This window comes from Ooceraea biroi, chromosome 1 (assembly GCF_003672135.1).
Source record: "Ooceraea biroi isolate clonal line C1 chromosome 1, Obir_v5.4, whole genome shotgun sequence".
In the NCBI taxonomy this organism is placed as follows: Eukaryota; Metazoa; Arthropoda; class Insecta; order Hymenoptera; family Formicidae; genus Ooceraea; species Ooceraea biroi.
In genome coordinates, this window is record NC_039506.1 from 20,312,731 (window position 1) to 20,334,617 (window position 21,887).

General features: G+C 45.8%; 1 protein-coding gene across 1 annotated transcript in view; it reads right to left on the reverse strand.

Moving 5' to 3' along the window:
• Window positions 1-21,887, reverse strand: part of LOC105277952 (transmembrane and TPR repeat-containing protein 1) — a 133,582-nt gene that overhangs the window by 77,157 nt on the left and 34,538 nt on the right. The window contains exon 2 of the mRNA XM_011336706.3: window positions 2,824-3,001. Coding sequence (XP_011335008.1) covers window positions 2,824-3,001 — 178 coding nt within the window. The remainder of the gene's footprint in view (window positions 1-2,823; window positions 3,002-21,887) is intronic.

A 21,887-nucleotide genomic window follows, 5' to 3' on the forward strand; every position in this document is an offset into this window, starting at 1 on the left:
AATAAATTACCATTTTTTTCTAAAGGGCACTACTTTTTTGTAATAAGCAAGCTCGTCGCCGTGCGTGTGAAAAGATGAGCCCCTTGTATGCTCGACATGTGAGTGCCCGGTGTACTCCTGTCGATTAATTAGTCGTACGAGCGCGTGAGCAGAATGCGACCTATATAATGAACAACAAGAGGAGCATGATAATTGATCGATCGTAGAGATTTCTGCGTCCGAACGACGACGAGCCCTCGAGTATATCGGTGTACGATATCCCTTCGCTCCTCTCGTTCACCGCTCCTTCTTCTACCTTTGCAAACGCGTCCTTTGTTCGAGCCGGTTTACAGCCGACCAAAAGCCAAACGCGCTCAATGGCGTTGTACTTAATTAACGGGATTCCTTTCAACGGCCGAACGAGGGACTTAATCCGGAAACGGACAGCGGTTTCATTGGATGATCATTTCAGCAAATACAGTCAAACGGTACCGGACTTATTTGACCGTGAGGACCGGCCAGTTGCCAGTTGCCAGAGCAACGATGCAAGCAACGATGCGACAATATCTCGTGAACACGAGTGGCAAACGATCGGGCGGAGGGGTGCACAGGAGCTTAATATCACGGCGGAATTAGCGGCGTCGCGCTTTTCGATCGAGAACGCGAGATTTTCGATAGCATGTGCGCAGCGCGCATGAAAAACGCGGTGCGGCTTATTAATATCGGTGCCGAGAGCACTTACGAGCATTTCGTGACGTAGAGACATGAATTTAAAGGGCATGAAAACATTTTTAATGGTACTTTGTGTAAAAGATTCGCGCCGGTTTTGTCACGACATGCTGAAACGAGGATTCGTTCAACACAGTGTTTTTTTATATTCAACGCTATTTGGCTAAAATATACCAAACGAGATGAACTCGCACTGCGAGACGTAATTCGATATATCCCATTTACTGTAATAGTTTTAAATCTGGAAGAGTTATTGCTTTATTCTGTTTCAAAATATTTATAAAATCGGTTATGTATAATATATCAGTAAACCAATAGAATCTAAAACGAAGAATTTCGAATGCGATACGAGCATCATAATATAAATATATAAATGATTGTTACATCGGCGATATACACATGGACAAGAATATTCTCGTATCACTCTACATAAAAATAATCATGGCCGACAGGATATTTGATCTAATGTGAGTGTACGCGCGCGTTATTATCTTGGCCGTTCGCGTACGACATGAACATGATATCACAATAGTGACACCGGCAACGAGGACTGGCACGCAACGAGTAATACATGCAATGCCGCACGCACGTGATGTAACAGGATGCAGTGCGTGACCGGCAAGCAGGTCGCGCTTGTAATGGGCAGGCCAGACTTGCGAACCAGTGTCGTGTGCCACCAGTAATTTCGCTCAAAAGGCATGATCCCGACGCTAATGATGCGGAATTCGCCGCCTTTGTCCACGTACCCATACAATCCGACCGCTGTGCGTTTTTCACGTAATTGCCTATTCATAATTGCTTATTCATAATCGTAGAGAAAAATTACGGAACGCTGGCGTTGACGTATCGCTTCGCGAGCTTCGTGAGGCGGCCGCGTGGGGTAAGCGCGAGTGCATGGAATAATAATGTCAATCAATGGAAACAGAAATCCTTTTAATCAGCAGTTCTGTTCACGTATACAAATTTTCGTAAATTACTATTCCGACACAACAAAAATTGCATCAACGGCGTTATTCCTCCAGTGCATAAAGAAGGGTACGGACTCGTGTAAACTCGTTGACATTAAACGAGAACGCATTATAATCGCTGACGTATTGTATGTGTGTTACTTGCCGCTTTCCAACTTCCTAATCTGACGAGGCTCTTCTGCAAACTTTCGTTTCCACGACTACGTAATAACATAATTTACGCAATAACGGCGGGCAAGGCGTCGCTGTTATACGTTTAAGCAAAGCGGCTTAAGTAGAGTAACGTTACGAACGATGTCGAAGTTTATCATTTCTCGTTGATACTGTGTAGAAATAGTTGATGGGAGTCTTGCAACTTTGGCATTGTCTCGACGGTTTACGTACTTCAAAAACTTACGATTATTCGCCTAAAACGGCGCACGCGTGCTCTAAACTAATTGTTTCTCTTATGGCCGATAAGTGCCAACGTTGATTACAGCAAAACCAGGTCTATCTTAAAGTTTGCACTCTCTCTTTCTCTCTCTCTCTCTCTTCGTCTCTTCTCCTCCACCTCTTTCCTTATCTGGTGACGTAGACGAACATTTCACATTCTATCCGTCGCGATCATAGACATAATAAGATTAGGCTAATTACGTTTATGCACTTAGGAAAAGCGGATCAGCCAGACCCTGTTCGTGCACGCGACGCGATTACGCGGTGGAGTGGACCCTGCTAATCTTGTTGTTTTGTTTGGTTTACGGTGAATTTGTCATTGTGCCGCGGAGCGTGTAACGCGTAAGTACATGTTCGCCAATATGCTATTGAATATTAACTAACGGCGAGCGAGCGATGATGAACGAAACCACGGGATAACGAGTGATCGACCGAAGCGCTCACGGACGCGGTACAAGGGCCTTTCATCCGCGGAAGAAGCAAAGAAGCGTAACTGATGAACGTAGTGTACGCTTGTAAATTTATCAATAAATTAATGCACAATAAATATAAGAAAAGTAAAATAAACAAGTAAATATGAGACAAGAGATGCAGGATACAGCAACTTGTCTCATTTTCTAACGTCTTCCTCTCGAATTATGTCTGCAAATTGGATTTCACCGAGAAAGCATTTGTGTTTGTTTCGGGATACCTCGTCGATTGCGCTATCGCTTACCGCTTCCGTGTGCACAGGATGTGCCGCGAACAGCAATCCGGCGATGGCCGCGAATCCTGGTCTAAGTGCCGCTACCACCAGGCTGACCCTGGTGACCAAGATGCACGCGGCGGCGTGTAAGGCGACGTTTGTGGCGTGATACCACATGGGACTCAGACCCGCCATTAGGTAGTTCAACCTGCAATCAAATTGAAATGGAAATCGAGTTAGATCATGGCAACATCGTGGAACCGTCGATGCCAAAAATACTGCCGCTCGATACGGCTGCGGCGTTTTGAGTTGTTTTCCGCGTAATCGCTCTACGTTTTGGCTATGCTAAAGATGACTGACAGATCACGGATTGTAACTCCATTAATTGGCTTTATATTAAACTAAACCGATATCAGATAATGTCATAATGTCGAACTTTTATTAGCGTAACAGAAATTTATTTAAAAGACGAGCAGCTGCCGGATACGAGCAATGAATGATTCTTATCGGAAATTCTGTCAGAATTTAACTCCAATTGTATCCTATAATAGTTATAATGCATTTCCGAATAAATCGTGTAACGATTTGTTATCGTGCCGCGGTTATCGTGCAATTCGCGTGCATCCTTCATAGACAAAACCGTTCGCACACACGGCAAGAATTAAAGCATCCTCATTGCACAGAGCGCAGTTTCCGCATCAAAGGGCCACTCCGGGATGTCTGTATGAAATCTTTATACTCGTGAGAAAGGGGACAAATTTCATTGTTACCGAATACAAAGAAACGCGGGGAAGATAAATCCTATCGTCTTTTTGTTTATGAGCACAACGCGGATTTCAAACGCGGGCGTGACGTAGTTTCTACGAAAATCCGCTTAAGTCGGTCGGAGTAATCGGATTTTAGAAAACCATTCCGACCGTTCTCTTCTCGCCGCAACTAACCGAGGGGGTGCCGTTTTCTTTCGAGAAGATTAAAGCAACCGATGTCGCGTGTATACATCCATCCACGTATCCGACAAAAATAGTATCAACCTTTGACACGCGATAATGGCGCATCCCATCCACTTCCCATCCGTCGTTCATCTTATCGATCCGCAAAAAAGGATCATCCGGTAATCATTTGATCCCACGAACAATGGGCGTGATGGAAGAAACAGGATGGCGGGAAAAAACGGGGATAAAGTATATATGGATCATTGTGCCGACATCGAGATGAAAACAAACACCGTAGTCGCTGACGCAGCCGAGCTATAATTTTGGAAGCCTGCCGGCGGCATAAGTTCGACGCCCTCGGAGGACCCGCGCCTGGCACGTTTCCAGGTGTCAAGGATCATGGGTTGTCGGAGGCGTATCCTGTCTCCTGCTTGGCTCGAGATCAAGCAAGAAGCTCGCATACGTCGATCGCAGTGCGGTGCGCGGATTTCACGTGCGACGCTATCGTGCTCGTATATGTCATACAAACGCTGATTACTTATTTCGCGACAAATCGAGACAGTTCACCCTGTGAAACAATCTCGGCCTCTCGTAGCCTGGACGAGATATTCATCCTCGGATAAGAGATTCGCGCACGACGTTCGAATCTCGCTTAAAAAATCAACTCGTACTTCCGCCTCCGCATTTATATCTGCTTAGTAACAAAGTTTATTGTTTCTCACTGCCACATCCCCGGGTGCAAATTTCCGTGACGGGGCCTCCAAGATGAGGGCTGTGTGTTTAGGAGCTCTTGTTTGCACTAACTGGTTTCTCCAAGCACGGCGCCGTGCGCCCGCATTTCCGTTACGTGAATGAAGTACGTCGGATTGCAGCATTATCACGATATTGCGTTATCATACTCGGATATTGAGTGAGCATCGAGCACGGTCTCGCCATCGATTGCGTGATTAGGTTGACAAAGAAAATATTCTTTAACTCGGAGCACGTGGAGGGTCACGCGGAGAGATATGACGTAAGGATTTTAACAGCTGGTACCTGTCTCCTGCCTGAAAGAAGGGAGATTAATCGCCGTACATTACAAATGTCTCTATTTCCAGCTTCATTCTTCTTCGCTCTTTGCGTATAATCATTTATATTTCCCCCCCCCTCTCCGAGAGAAGAATCTCTCCTGCACACAATGCAATTTGTCTTCGTCGACGTAACTTTCTACTCTACGCGAATTTTCTCCGCTCATATCTTTTATTCATGTCATCATTGAAGCCCGCCCGGTGCCGCACAAAGGAGAATTTGGTCTAAAAATAATTGCGGACTCTCTTCGGCGACACAAATGGCAAAAATGATTAAGTTCAACGACTGCATTGGAAACGTTTTGGCGAAGAATCGAACGATTCATTTATAAGATGACTGTAATAATATGTGCAAAATATTCATCAGTCTTAATTATCAATTTGTGGATAGCGAAATATCAATTCTTAACCAGACACTGGAAGAAGAAGACCTTGACAAGAAATTCAGTTTAATTCGCTTAGTGTGATAGAGAATTACCGTCGAAGAAATCTACTTGCGCGACGTTTCGGTCGTAATTACGCATTTAACTGATTCGGCCTTAAGCGCTTAATCGGCTTTGTTTCTACACGACATCCCCTCGAAGAAGCTAAGGCAACTTGACTTTCGCAGTTCCTGCTATCGGCTTAATCGCCGGCCCAAATGAACTGTCGATTTTTTCTCATATATCACGATTATACGAATATTATACTTTATTATCGTACTGATAATTAACGGACATGTCATTTTTTGCAATTCTTGCGGCAAATGCATGCGTAAAACATTATACTATTCCATTAGCGTTCGTTGAAAGCACGAGGAGCATAAAATGCGTTTGTTCCGAAGAGACGACATGGTTATTCCATAAGAAGATTATTTTACATTTAACGATTGGATTATGATGTGCGCTCTGCATTTTCGGTGCTAAAATAACGCCAGTCGAATGCGAACGTGTCGTACCGTCAAAAGTTTGAAAACAGAAACGCGGTATGACGAAGTAGAGCAGTTGCTCGTAGCCGACCACAGCGGGACCTGATACTAACTGTCTGACCGCAGCTACGCTCTTACTACTGGCTAACCACGACCGGTTCTATTACTACTGTTTGACCGCACCGGCCCGTAACTACTGGCCAGCCGCAGAGGGCGATCAATACTTATTCCCGCTGCTCCATCATTATCACTTTTGCGTTATAAATAAATAAAATGGATAAAATCGAGAGAAAAGAGACTTTTATTTCGGGATAAAACACGGGAAACTTTTGCGTCTGGCTACGTAAATGAAAGGCCTTAATCACTCTGAGAGGAGTTCTGAAATCAGACACTTCCTCAGCATCCTACAATACGTGCCAGTCTATGCTGCTCGTCGAGGCTTTTGTATCGCGCGAGCCATCGCGCGTGGCTCTGTGTATGTGTGTATGAGATCAGCATCCTGAAAAGAAAATCTTGACGGAGCTCCGGCACGTAATTAAGTAATGAAGTTTAGCCGGTCGCTCTTGTAAAGATGAATCCCGGAAGGGCTCGCCCTTCTGGGAGACGCTCGACGTTTGGCCTCTTCAAAGAACTCTCCCTGAAGGCACCACGTGGCAAAAAGAAGGAATCGAGAGATCGACCCCTTCGTAACGAGGTATTAAAATCTTGAACGATGTCGTTAAATCACGCTGGCTTAGTTTAGCTCCTTTCGTCCATCCCTCTATCCCACCCTCCCTGCCTTCCGTTACCGGAGACCATTTCGTCTTTTCGTCTCGTTAGTATCCTCTTCCCCGTTCGCGGAGAGAAAGGAGACATTCGAAAGCCGCTCGTATGGATAATGGGGAGTCCCATTGACATTAAATCGACATGGAAATATATCAACCACATGGAGCGGAAAAAAAAGGAACGGTAAAACGGTATATTTGCCAATTCGTCGTCGTCAGTCATCGACGTTTTATTTCAACGACGTTGCGCGCGCGAAATGTATTTTCGAGCTTCTATCGCGCTTTCACGGCACGGGAAATTCTTTTAACCTTTTATAGAATGTCAAAGTAACGCGCGACACCGCAGCGAGGAACATTTTCCGCGCGAATTTCTTTGACAGTGACGTACGTATTTCGAGTCTCGTTTCCTACTCGACGACGACGACGATGACGACAACGACAACGACGGCGACATTTGGGCTCCGGCTTCTCCGGTCGGGACTATCGTTTGCAGAGCCGCAAGACAAAGGCACCGATGATGGAGCATCGTAGGACGCTATTCGAGCTCGATCGTGCGCGGAATATAGCGACCACCGGGAGATACCGATTTCGACTCTCCTTCAGTGCTGCTTCAGTGATTTAAGGGACTGGCTAACCCGCACTTCCAGTCACGTACCTACCGGCGAAGTGTCCAACGAAATAAATCACGGACACGTCGGGACTTCGATCTCTGTTGTGCGCGCGCGAAGAAATTCGGACACGGTCGGGACACGCCGATCGATATCCACGAGATATCCGTCCCTCCACCTGAGAAACGTGCTTTTACCTTGCTTCTCGGGAATAAGAGCGCGTTTGTCTAATTTTACGATTCTCGTGAGCGCGATTTTTCTGTTTCGCACTGTAATTCTCTCCTTGTTCTGCCTCGTTTTCCGTTACGCTGGAAACGAAACAGCAATTGTCCTTCGAGTGTAATTCGGGACGATTCATGAGATTACAAGACCGGAGACCGACGCGAGATCGTCATCGGCGATCAATTACCTCCTGCTGGTTCCTTTGACCCTCCGTTTTTCCCAGAAGCTCTCGTTGTACCTTTCTCATTTCTACACAGACGATCCGCTTACACGTAGCCACGCGGCCAGATCTGATAATGCTATGAATTACGGCCGCTTATACGCCTTGAGTGGTGCCATATATCAACCAACTGGCCTTATTCCTTTCCCAGATTGTATATTGGAAAATATGGTGCGTCCGCGTCGAACATGATGAAGGACCTTACGCGGAGGTCCGTTGCACGGGCGCTTAGTTCATATCTTGTAATCATCAAGCCCATGCGTCCGGATCGCACGTCTGAAAATTATGCTATCGATCGAGATTGGTCCGCAAACGGTTTCACGATTACAATCAGGAAGGTATCGCACGAAACTTGATTCCCGTGAGCCAACATTTCCACTCGGGTTTTGAAACAAATCACGTGGATCTCGAATCCAAATTATAAAATAATATCAGCAATACTATGATACTTTTAATATGTATTTTATTACATTTTGTTACATTTGTGTGGCTTTATGGTAATAGAATTTCCATATTCGCGTCACGTGCACCTAGCAAAACGAGGGTAGCAACATTAAGATGACGATCGAAAGGCAAGATGCACGGAATGAGCGATTCCAGACAGCGACGAGATAGTTTTAAAGGGTAATTTGGAATCGTGCCACCGATCAATGGTGTGCGACGCAGTGGTCGGGATCGCCGGGCGAAAATCCGACTTACAGCTCGTATCCAATCCCTTGTATTGGGATCCGTTGGGGAATGGCTGGAGCTGGTTTCATTGCGGCCAAATTAACGTGCCGATCGAGCGTGTCCCCATAGCCGAGGTCGTTAAGGAACAGATTAAACCATGTTCGGGTAAAGGGAAAAAGCGTCCCTCGCAACAAGGCGCAAAATGCTTATCGCGTTATTAAACGATTTAACACGCGCGCGATTTGCATCCCGCGCGATTTCTTAGTCCTCTTTAGCGACGCGATAACGTTTCATGTGAGAGCCATCGAATCACGAGAGGTATATAATTACTAAAATCCCATGACCCGTGCGATGTATTCGAGTGCACTTGAATTAAATTCAACGTGATAACCGATCGAAGAGGGAGGCAATCGACAGTGTTTCGCGGAGGTAAGCTGCCGCTGATTTGTTGTAATCCGATTTGCTCCTAATCCGTCACAAAGGTTGTTCGCGTCATATTGCGTTCAAGGCTTTCAGCGGCGCAAATCATCCGCGTAAAACCATTGCAATCGCAAATGGAAAACTCGATATTGCAGCAATCGCGTGAAACAAGTGGCGCCGATCGATCGGCGAGGAAATCACCGCGGCGGAGCGTAAGTTTGCTTCTGGCGACTCGGATGAATGAAATAATAGAATCCGGGTCAGCTTCTAATCGAAAGCTGCGCGCGGGTAAACGACCACCGCTGGTTACGCGCGTGTCGTATCCGTAACGATTGTCGCATAAAGAGAGAGAGAGAGAGGCCTTCGAGACGCAAGCGGTCAATGAAAATGGCAAAATCGTGTCGCGCCGTGACATAATCTTCTCGCGCTAATCATTTTTTATCGCGCTCGATAACTGGACCGACCGGATATGGTAAGCGCGCGCGCGTATGCCGACTGTCATCGTAATTGTCAGGCAGGCGGCGAAACGCAGCTATTAAATTTGTCATTGTCGCTGAATGCAAACGACGTGCATTTATGGAACTCGTCCCCTGGCTCCCCGATCGGCTGGCTCTCCGCCGTCCGGTCCGTCCGACCCATAAAAATATCGCCGAAATTCATAGGCAGGTATCGCGTACACAGCCTGATGGACGATCATAGGATCGCAGTCGCTTTTATGGGATGCCTTTAATTGTCGCTCTTTTTATCGACGGCGAGCAATCAGCTCGCCGGCCGCTTTACGACCGGCTGATTCGCTTTTTCACGTACAAGGGTAACACGAACGTAGTCAAAGGGAGGAAGAAAGAGAGAGAGAGAGAGGAAACGCGCAGAGAGATGAGCTGCCACAATTTCGCGCAGCGCGAGGCGTAGCTTCGGATGCGCTCATCTCCTCCAACGCGATCGTTACAACTGTGCACTGCAGTGCGAGAAACTGCACCAGGCGAGTTCTCGTGCCTTGAGAGAGATTAATCGCGTTCCAGGTTTCTCCTGCCCCGAGCATTAAACACGACGTCTGAACGATCTCGCGTTTTGTGCACCGGCAGGATAGGCGAGCAAGCGAGCAAGCGAGCGGGCAAGCGGGCGGGCACACCATGATGATAACGTACGGGTGAACTGCGAGCGGAATTAAGGTCTCCACCGACATCGTAGCGGCTGTAATAGAATCTCGGCGTTTATATCTGAAGAGGTTGATGCGTCCGCCGTAAAGGTGGAGAACACGGGGTTTATTATCGAATTTAATGCGACCGACGTCGCACGAGTGTTTTTACGACGAGGAGGAGGCTTCGATAGCTCCTGGATAAACATTCGGCAGCTTCAAGCACACTCGCTCGTTTCTTTCACGAACGTTCGCAGTTGGTCACGAATTACGTTATTGCAGGAAATGAGGAATTACGAGATAAAACAAGGGACGCGATTTCGTCTTAATTTCGTTCGAGATGCATTTATGTGAAACAGAATGTGCTTAGAAAAATTATGTAACAAACGTCTTCTAGTTATATTCATATTCGATCTTGTTTTTTAAAATTAAATGAAATGTTTAAAAAATAAAAACTTTTTAAAAATTAACCGTTACTAAATAAATTATTCTTGAACCTATAACACATGAAAATGTTAAATTTGAAGAGCGACATCCTTTTTATTTATATACAATTTATAGAAATTCGATCAACACAAATCCAATTTTCATGGTACTGAAATTCTGTTAACGTATGCACGATACAAGCAGGACGTTTCAATTTTATATGAGAAGATGCATTTGATACATCTTTATTTAGACGTAGCCGGAGTTGAAAAGAGCCCGGGGATACTCATGATTATTCCGCTTCTATTCGTGACGACTTGAACGAAACGCGTTCACGTGCGAGTGCTTTTGATTTAAGGCCAGTTTTACAATCGGGCCTCGAGCCATAAACTCCAAGTATACATGGTACGTGTATAAGGATTTATGGATGCATGCATATACGATGCGCTTCGAATTTTTTTAAGTTTATGGTGCTGGCTTTATCGAGTCAGGCTGTAAAATTACAATCAGTTGCACTAGCAAAATAGCATAACTCGCGCGTGTAACTGATACCCATCGCCCATCGACCGCTAATATGCATTCACTTTCGACGCGAGAAATCACCTAAGGCGTTGCGGAACTTTTTCGCTTCAATGCAAAATTATACGTAGGTATTATTATTCACAATTGTAAGTGCAAATATTTGCGAAACTCTATATACACGCGGCAAGATATGTTTCATAAATCGCGGTACGTGTGTGTGGACGTATTAATGCTCGAGAATGTTGCGGCAGAAAAACCCGGAGGAAAAGTCCGGTTGCCGTAATTTCGTCGCCCGAGATGTACATTAGATTTCGCGCGGTGTGTCATTACGTCATTTCGCTTTGCGTGTTACTAAATAGTACCGCGCCGCAAGAAAGAAAGTATGCATGATAAGGGCGGTAATACGGGGGTGGACCGACGAAAGTGGAGATCCAGCGAAACGTGCGTTGTTGCTGAGTGTATTTTTCAATTGCACGCTAATACGATTTTCTTGCTTATCGACAGCACCAATTCACGCAAGCGGCGAGACGTTAATCGCCGTCCAATTCGTGTATAACGTGTGTGTTAGCATCATAAATCCTCGGATGAAACGTTCATCAAGCTGCGATCGCCGAAAGTGAAAAATCTCTTCTTCCTCTTGGAGAGCGGCTTCTTTCGCTTCTTCTTCTTCTTCTTCTTCTTCTTAGTTGACCACGTTCCTTATGATTCTTGACTTGCGGACAGCGCAATAAATTCTCGAAAACCCGCGGCTGTGCATGCAAGCTCGTACGAAGCTCGGGGAGCTTTATCGTCGTCGAGTAATGGGCGGCTGTTTGCGAGGCGGAGGCGCGTATAAATTGCTTCGCGAGGAGAAACGGAGAAAAAAAGACACGAGAACCAGGTAGAATGGGGAAAGACAGAGAAAGACAGACAGAAAGAGAAAGAGAGAGAGAAAGAGTGAGAGAAAGAGAGCGAGACCATGGAGATAACTTCTCTATCCTCCCTGGATATCCAGGACCATTCAACGAGCCGAGGAAAGAAGAAGACCTACAATTCCGTGGGAAGAATACCTCTGGGTATTTAAGGGATAAAGTGCCGTACCGAACTAAACGCCTCCGTGCCTCGCGTATACCACCCTCATCCCTCTCGGTCCCGCACAACCCACGCACAACCCTCGGCAGGAGGATCCCCAAGGAGGACGTCGGCAGAGAAGAGAGAGAAAAGAGAGAAACGCAGAAGGAAGAAAAGGCAGATCCATATGAAATAGCGGAGAGAGACAGTATCTTCGACCGAATTGAAATACATCTCCGAGCCAGATATAACTAGGCTCACGAGAGGAACAGACTGCGGCAGCAGCAGCGGTACTCCGTCTATGTGGATAACTTTGTCCCACGAGAAAATAAGCTCGCTCTGACGTCTCTTCGTATACGTTCTGCTCGTATATGTATGTAGAAGTTCGGCGCTCGAACGCCGTGTAAAAATACGTGGACAATGCTAAGCCCGGCGAGCCGGAATGGCGGATCGCGCGATTCACCGCAAAACGCTCACGCGGGCTCCGCCTCGCCTTCCCATAGAAAAATCCCATTGTCGTCCGTCATCGATGGCGGGGGTGGTATCATAAATCCGTCGAATAACGCGACGAACCGTTATATATACACACACACACACACACACACACATATATATATATATATATATATATATATACATCGGACGGTAAATGTTTCGTATTTTACCGTAGTTGCCCGCGCGGTATTTGTGCCATGGTACCGGCTTTGTTGGCGCATCGCGGATTATTACATTGAATTTATTACCGCAACCGTCCGGGAGCCGCAATTGTGTCCATATTTAGTTGGATATTAGCTACGATGACCGACGGTGATATTTTGCGAGGCGGGTGTTTAAATAACTCATTACACTGCGCTCTTCCGTGCAAGATAATTCAGCATGAGAGATCACTACTATGCGAAGAGTGGGACCACTCCTCTCCCACTCATATAAAGTCTCGAGTACGTAAAGGATGTCAGAATATTAGAAAAAACAAGACAAAGTGCACTAGAGAAGAAGAGAGACAGCGAGGGGACAGAGAGAGAGAGAGAGAGAGAGAGAGAGAGACGCGTACGTAAAATCAGATGAAAAATCTGGAGAACGCACCCGAGTTTATTAAAGTTTACCAGAGTACATTAGAGCACCCCGGAGAAAACCGCAAAACGCCAAACTACGAGGTAAAGTTGATCATCTCACGGTCGGAAGGTCAATTAACTGAAGATGAGCAGTTCGCAAATAGCGAGAAATTTATTTAAATAGCCGTTGGCCGATTACGCGTCGGGGAAACCAGCTCTAAATCCTTACGCTCCTCGAGAAACAAAAATAAAAAAAAGATCGTAAGCCGCGCAAAGTTCCTTCAGTTTTTCAGGTTCTTAAAAGTCTCGAGAGTCTGACGTAGAATAGGCGCGCCTGGCATTTTAAGAAGCACTTCAGTTTCATTCTTTTTTATGCCAAGCCGATTTTCCTTTTAATTTATGGTATTTTCCGCGCATTTAAAAAGGAAGTTTTATAAAACTTTGTTAGGTTAAAGTGCAAGTCTTTATGTATGTGCATGTGTATGTGTGTGTGTGTATCGCGCGCGGCACAGCTACGTGGATAGGAAAGATACTGCGAGAGCGCATAAGAGAGCAAACGATAAAAATAAAGAACGTTAAAAGTTGAACCAATCAAATAAAGGGTAAGACCACTCGGTGCGGCAACAGTCGACGAATTATTTCTCGGCGGATTTTCAATTTTTCGTGAAAGTTCTCCACCAACTTTCCAATAAATGACCGCCTGGCATTGTGGAAGCACGCGCGTTTTAAAATTCCGAATCAAACTTTCAGCAAACTGTGCAATCTCAGAACGGAACAGAAATGTGTCACCGTTGCCTGTTTTATTTCTCATGAGGGGACGGACAGAAAACGCTACTGCGTTTGGAATATATTCGTCGCTTATCCTTGCGGAGAACACGTAATTATTTATAGGTCTTCTGTTGAAGCAAACTCTGACATGGAAAACAACCAGAAATAACGAGAAAATCATATTATTATAAATTATAAACGAAAATATTTAATGGGATTTCGTAGATAGCAAAAAATATATAACTTATTTTTTATCACAAACCACAACTGCAAAGTATATCGTCGCACTACATTCAAAGAAAAGTCGGTTGCATCAAAAGAAGATAATGTTCCCCGAAAATAAAGCAAATCGTTCAAATAGATGCTAATCTCGTTTGGTGGAAGAAGCCTATTTCGCCGTAAAGACTGTAGCAATTCCGAAGGGTGGAAACAATACGGCTAATGGTCGAACTCGAGAGAGATTGCCGTTCTCGTTTTAGCCTATAAAACGCCAATGGTGGTGTACCATCGAGTTTCTTCCAGCAATAACAAAACCTTCGGTACAATTCGTCGACCATCCCGGAAGTGGCTTCGATACAATCCTCCGAACCCTGCCGTGGAAATCCCTTCCTGCCCCACGGATCATTTGTCCCTGCGGGATGTACTTTCGTGTCTCTCCGTTAACAATGAGGCAACGTTGCGAATCGCCGTAATTCATAATAAAAAATGCATCGAGCGTCCGAATTAGAACGTACGACCGACTCGACTTTGCGTTTACGAAGGGTTGTACATCGCGTTCAACGTCTGAGAAATTTATTCAATCGATAAATAACTTGAATGGTTTCTGCGCGCAACGTTTTCTGCTAATTAATACCGTCGAGTGAAGAAGACTTAAGGGCACATATTGTTCGCGAGCTTACGTGACGACCCTCTCCCTGTCTATCTCTGCTCCTCTCGTGAAGACCTCCGTCCAGTCAGACACCTAGAGACGCCCTTATCAAAGCTCTCCACGCTGGAGAGGCGAAACAAGGCCATCCTCATTATGCGAGAACCAGCGGAGAACTCTCGTCTCGAGTACCTTGTATTGTCGTGAAACGGACGTTCTACGAAAATACCGAGAGAATACCACTGTACTACTATCAAACTACTAGACAATACTTAATACATCAAATGCGTCTCGGTTAAAACTGCAACAAAATTTTGTTGCTGAGTATTGATAATTAATGATAATAATTTAGAGCGTAATGTACTTGAGAATTTGAAGAAGTACATTTCTTTATGCTAAATAGAAAGATACTTTTATGCGTATCGGCAAATTCTCTTGAATAACGGATTTGCACTGGTTATTTAACGCAGCAGACGGCCATTATTCGTAATTTAATAGGGCTATGAATACTTAGCTACGAATTTACGACGTGTCCAAGTCTATCTGCATCTTTATTATAGCCTTTCGCGATAAAATATTATACGTTCGTGTAGCACCACGAGTGACGATATTTATCGACTGATTTACGTTCAAACTGCACTCCGCGATGAAAAATTGCTCGCTGCAAATAACCGAGGATAAACGTTGTCTAATAATCTCAATATCACGTATGAGATAGGAGACAGAAAGGAAGCGAGAAAGAAAAAAATAGTAAATTTTTACATTTTATCGATATTTATTCTCCACGTGAGACAGTTATCATACATCTTCCATCATCTTTAAAACACATGACAGGTTTGATCGCTTAATCAACTTTCAGACGGCTCTAAGCTTTCATTCTGCGACTGTGCCTCGCAATTGTCTACCCATTCTCTTAAAAAAGAAACGAGCATAGTACGAGTTCTCACGTCTTCAGCGATACCTGCTGAAATGGTCGTGCAAGTCATCGCGTTCCTCGTTGCACCCCGTCGGCTTGTCAGCTGCGGCTTTTAAGCTCACGGAAACTCGCCGCATGGTTCGGCGTCGCGGAAACCCGGCCGCTCTGGCTGGTTTGCACCGCTGCCGAGGGTGCACCGCAGTAGTGCAACTTTTTTCTAATACCCCAACTCGTTGCCGCGAGTTTGCACGTAGTAAACCCCCCTCACGATGCCGTCATTACGTCGTGCGGCACGACCAAAACGACACGAGGGCACATCGTTCCTACGTGTCTAGGAAGTTTCCACATCGCCCGCCGACCCCGACATCCGTCCAGGCGTCCCTTTCTGCTCTCACCCGTGCACGAAATAAAGGAATTTGTGCCGGGCACCCCTTTCACGTAAGTAAAGACGTATACCTGGCCTCGCGCTACATAGTCCGGCCAAGACGTAATTAGCGATTAAAACTTTCTGCGGTAATTTCTTCGCTCACGGACGGTTGACCGCGTTTCACGGGCGAGTTGGCCGGAATTTTCGTTTCTACAGCCTCCGCGGTTCTTCATCGGCACCTCTGGTTGCTTCGAAAATTCTTTCGTTTCTTCTTATCGTTACCTTAAGATCATTACCGCTTTCTTCTAGGCACGATCTGAGCTGCACTCTCCATGCTAACGTTATCTTCCGGACTCATCTTGCTTACTGCCTTTTTAAACGTTTACGTAATTGAAAGCGGACGCATTCAACAATTGCAACAAATTTTATGATTCATAGTGTCAATAGTAATCTTTGAATTTTATAGTTGCGATCACGTTACAGTTTGCACTAATCGTTTGCACGGCGTATATCCGCCGTGTTACGCTTCAAATCACAAAACAATTTATAACGTTTTAGTTATAACAAAATAATCAGAACGAGTATCGTAATCGAAATTCCGCATGTTCGAGAACGCGGATTTATTTACACACCGACGAGTTTAGCACGGGAAATTTAACATGCATCCGCCACATTGGATATAATTGATGTTCAAGCACGGATTTGTTAACTTTACAATATCGCCGACTACGTCGCAGAGGTAACTTGAATGGAGTTTTTATATTTACACCTCGGCTGGTACAACGTTACCTTTGTAAATTGTCCCTCTAAATGTCATATAACTTACCGCCGCTGCATTATTCCGCCGTCCTGCGTATACGCACGCATGCATTAAATCCACCTTCACAAAGCAGCGGTAAATATCACTTCCCGCAACACACACGTTGCATTGTTAGCAAACAAAAAACATAGTTCTCCCGCAATTTCACATAGCTACGAGTTATAATACATTAAAGCTGTAGCAATATATTAATTATACACCAACCCTGACTCTCCTTCTTGAGTAATAATTATTATATTACGATCATAAGTGGAATATTAATAACAGCGTTAATGACAAAACATTATTAATCGTAAACTCTCTTCACCATGCAATCAGCGTGCAAATTGATGTGAAAAAGGCAAGATCAATGTCTAACATTGTTGAAGAAATTTGCAGTTTCTTCGAGTTTATTATAATTTATCAAGCGACGCGGTAGCGTCGCGACGCCAAGTACATAAAGAACAAAGTTCCGAGCAATGAGAGCCACTGCATAGACGTCGCGCGCTACCAAGTAGCTTATCCGGAATTTTACGTTAACTTCATGTCAAATAAACTCTTGATTACAATATCTCAGGAACTAAAGACGTACTGAACAATCTAACGATACTTTTATAACATAATGTGGATGCAAGCTTTCGATTGCGACCACTTCGAAAAAAATTGGTGCACTCCATCCTCAGATACCGTAATCGTATGCAACACTTGTGACGTTTCATTCTTCTCCAGATTCAGGTTCAGACTCACGTACGTACGCTCGCACGCACACAAGCAAAGCGAGTTTGTCCCTAAAGGCGCGTTCACATACGTACGATAGGTTCACGTCGCCGGACGGCGACGGCGACGGCGTAAAGCCGGGTACTCACTATAAAGAGACGCGCCGCGCCAGCGTCGCTGAACGGCGACGGCGTAAGAGACGCCGCCGGCGCAGCAGAGGCGCTTGCGTTTCAGAGGCGTCGGCGTTTCAGAGGCGCCAGCGTTTCAAAGGCGCCAGCGTTTCAGAGGCGCCAGCGTAGCTGCGCCAGCGTTTCAGAGGCGCCAGCGTAGCTACGCCAGCGTTTCAGAGGCGCCAGCGTAGCTGCTCCAGCGTTTCAGAGGCGCCAGCGTTTCAAAGGCGCCAGCGTAGCTGCGCCAGCGTTACAGAGGCGCCTGCGTTTCAGAGGCGCCAGCGTAGCTGCGCCAGCGTTACAGAGGCGCCTGCGTTTCAGAGGCGCCAGCGTAGCTGCGCCAGCGTTTCAGAGGCGCCTGCGTTTCAGAGGCGCCAGCGTTTCAGAGGCGCCAGCGTTTCAGAGGCGCCGGCGCAGCAGAGGCGCCTGCGTTTCAGAGGCGCCAGCGTAGCCAGCGTGTCGCAGTGGTCATGTCAATTGATATGCAATATGAAATAATTTAAAAGTTTTCAATCAGATTACACAGAGACACGGGCACACCAAGTACTTCGATGTCGTCATGTGATAAGAGAGTATGCATGGAAAACATTTGGATAAAATACTCAAACTGAATTGCTTCGAGGTACTTGGCTAGTTAACTATTGATTTCATATTTAGTTTTGATTTTTATAAAAAGCATTTTAAACTTTTTGTTACGTACAAGGTGAGATTTTGTATGTACTTGGCGTACTTTTTTCACCTTTATAAGGTTTTTTTAATGATTTTTATATTTGAAAAAGCACAAATTCTTTCGATGTTAGACGCTTTTCTTTTTGTCGATGAACCTTCAGACATTATTATACTACCGAAGGATATCCAGTGTGTTGATCGCGTACATAACACATACCACCTTATTTTGTTGCAAGCGCGCATCGCGCGAAGAACAACTCAGAAAGTTCGCAGGCAGTCTCTCGTCCCGCGAGAACGGTACATTTTCTTATTTTCTCTAACCGAGGTGGCAAACGCCGCACCGCGTTGCGTCGCGCTCGGAAAAATAGCAAGCCAAGGGGAATTGCGATGCGCTTTCCGTGTCAACGAGTTGTTCTTGAGAAATGCGCGCGGCTGGATCCGCGATCAACGGTGCGGATTAGACGGCTTTCTTTCACGCATTCCGCGTCGTCTTCGCGCACGATTGCGCCATTCTTCCTCGGACGTAGTTCTGTGATTCCTCTTACCCCTGTTATCGGATAATCAACAGCCCTTTGTTGAATCACTCGCAGTTGCGAGATCCTCGTTCGATTCACCGCGACTCTCGACCGCCAGCGTAACATAATGAGACCAGCTTGTTTCGTTTGGTCTCGCAGCGCCGGATTCGCACTCACTCGCTTGCTCGCTCGCACGGAATAAATCAATCCGCGCACATCCGTCGAAGGTAACGCGATATGAACTGGGTCACGTCCGTAAATCGATCCTAACCCGGACCCGAACAGACGGATCGCGATCGTCTTCCATCCGTAGATTGAACGAACAGATAGACTTCCAATGTCAAATGCGTCGACAATCTCGCCAAGTTGAAGCAAGTCTGATATGTTATCGTTACGACTCAATTTCGCTGATATTCCCGCAGCAGTGACATCGAGAGAGAGTGAATCCTCCACCCGAACCAAGTTTCGTCCAGTTTTGCCGTGATCGAGGTTTAAGTGTATGGAATCCTCTGGCCGATATGTGATTCCGGCAATTTTCCGGCGGCCGAAAATGTCACGAATGCTTTATTAGTGAAATTAATGATACCGTGACGTGCATTACTAGTGAATACCAAATGTCAATCAGAGACATGGTTTAAAATATTGTGCGAATGTATGCGAAAAATAATGTGAGTGGTTTATCGAGACATATTGCAAGAAAACCTCTTGAGGCTTTAGCTACAATTCTGACTAAAAAATGAGTATAATTTTATTAACAATAATTTTTATATTTTTAATTTTTAGATAATCTCTCTCTTATTTTTCTTGCTCAGCAAAATATCATGCTTTTATTCCGTTTTAAAGAATTTGATGCCTCTAGGGAGGAAAATCTCCAAATGTTGTTCTATAGCCGCAGGGCTTAGTTTCCCTGAAGCTCCAAATCCCATACTATCGTTGAGGTCGAAATGAGCCCGAAATCGGAAATCGGCGCGTGGGGCAAATCGCCGCGTCGGTACTCGCGCTCACTTGTAAGCGCGTGCGAAAAAGCTCTCCTTTTCTCTCGCTTCTCTTTCCTCGCGCGATTGCGGGACGAGAAAACGAGAAATCACGCGACATAACCGGGGCTCGAGGAACGTCACGTCGATTCCGTCGACAAAGTCATGGTTCATTGCGAGTCTCTCAACCTCCGTGGCTACGCGCGTCGGAGGGCGGTAGCGGTTAAGGGTATGGAAAATTACGGTGGCATTTCCAGGAACGGGGGCAATTTTTCTCTTCAGCGAAGGGAAGTCCTTTCGCCTTCACGCTGTACTTTCGATCGCGGATAGAAACGGCGAATAGAAACATGAACGGAACCGCAGACTGGTTGATGAGGGTGCGCTGATGTCACCGCTGCGGAGGGTAATGAAGGAGGATCGGGCCACTAATTATTGATGGTTTGCTTCCTTCCGCTAGCAGCTTCTTACAGCGTGGTAATAAAAGATAGATAGCATTGCGGTATATTGCGGCGTATGCTCACGACGTTACGCTCAATAACGCTCTTTTGACATCTCGATGCGGCAACGCGCAGGAGATAAGTCAAACATTCTTGCCAATTATTTATATTATTATATAATATATCGCCGCAGAGAGAGAAAGAAAAAGAGAGAGCGACGAAAGAGACTGAAAGTTAATTAATTGAAGTTGATTGAATTCCTTTGTGTCGCAAAAAAATTTATTACAACCAATAGAATCCTCATTGTTCACCGCCGATGGACGATCAATCCATTTGCAAATTACTCCGGCCTGTTATCGACGACAGTCTAAGGGTAACCGAGTTGCCATCGATTTTAATTACGAATTTCATTTCACTGCGCGCGTGAGAATTATCCGCTTGCGTGGCAACGGATCGTATCGTCGAATGTTTCGACCAAATTCTCCCTCGAATATTTTTCATCTACCTCTCTCTGACGCGACAATTTTTTCTCGAAATATTCGCCAAAAATATATGACGCGTGTAAATGTGTGTGTTTAAAACAAGACACCGATGACGTTAACCAGCGAACGTGTATATTGGTCACATGGGCAATTCGGCATGGAAAGCGAAATCAGACCACCCGACTTGAATTAAGGGCGAAACCGAAATTCCTCGTTAAGCCACTTTCTTTTGGTGTATTATCAATACCACTCCACGGCTCTGGCACGGGCGTGATTCTTCCCGAGTTTCAGCCCTGTCTAAGGGAGCGGAGTGAGAAGATTGAGAAAGTTTTTCAACGTAGGTTTATCCACTGTCAAAGAATATTTCTCGAGGGTTCGGCCGCGCGGACGGGAGGCTAGGGAGAAAGAGGAACGCGAGGGAAGGAGGTCAGCGGCGAGGGTGGGCGTGACGCGATCAATCATCCCTGGCAGTCATTCTGCTCGTCTTTCACTTAAGGCTGGACTTGCTAAGAGCCTCACACAACTACTAATCTCTCTTAATAAAACGGGCTAGGCATCCCCCGACTCGCGCGGCGCGTGGTTGCAATGCGATTACCCGCGCTCCCTTTTGGAATTCACCGATCGTGAGAAAATTGTCAGTTCTTGGCATGTCACAGACGGGGCAGGGACATTACCGTCCACTTGTGACTGTACAAGTACGAATTCAGTTGATAGAACCATTACGCGCGGCGCGAACGACCCACTCGGAAAGGAAAGTTACTTTGCACGAACCGGCCGCCCTATGACCCTATTAGGCACGACAAGTTCACCGCACGAGGCAGTGATTTACGAACGAATTTTTCACGAGCGGTCGGACGCCGCACGTCGCGCGGGAAACTTCTTGTTCCTCGAGTAAAGGTAAATATCTCGGGTGACTGTTAACTAAATTAGTCGGCCGAAAGAAAAGTTCCGTCCGTAATTTACAGCCGACCAAAGTCGTTAGCGATTGTTCTACATAAGTAATGACATTTTGCAGGCGACGCACGACCGACGAGAAATTATGCAAAGACACTCGGAGAGACTCACGTAGACAGTTGGACATAGCACGTAAAATGGTATCGCCCGGCACTCCGCTCACAATCAGTCGAGTTCGCGAATTCGCGAACTTCGTCAGTCGATTACTGTTGCTTCTTACTGCTATTTAGGACCGATTGACGACGGATATCTATAATCGGCTCTAGAAACTAGCACTTGGCAAGGCTCCCGAAAATCGCGGAATTTAATATCGGCCGGATTCTCTCCGACTATGAAAAATGTCAAAAGTTCTTTTTCAACTAGGCGACAATCCTGCGAGTGACGCTCAGCTCGACACGACGCTGTCGATGTCTTCTGGCCAGCCTGAATGGTTCGGTTGACTCTCCATCGATTTTTCGTCGCGGACA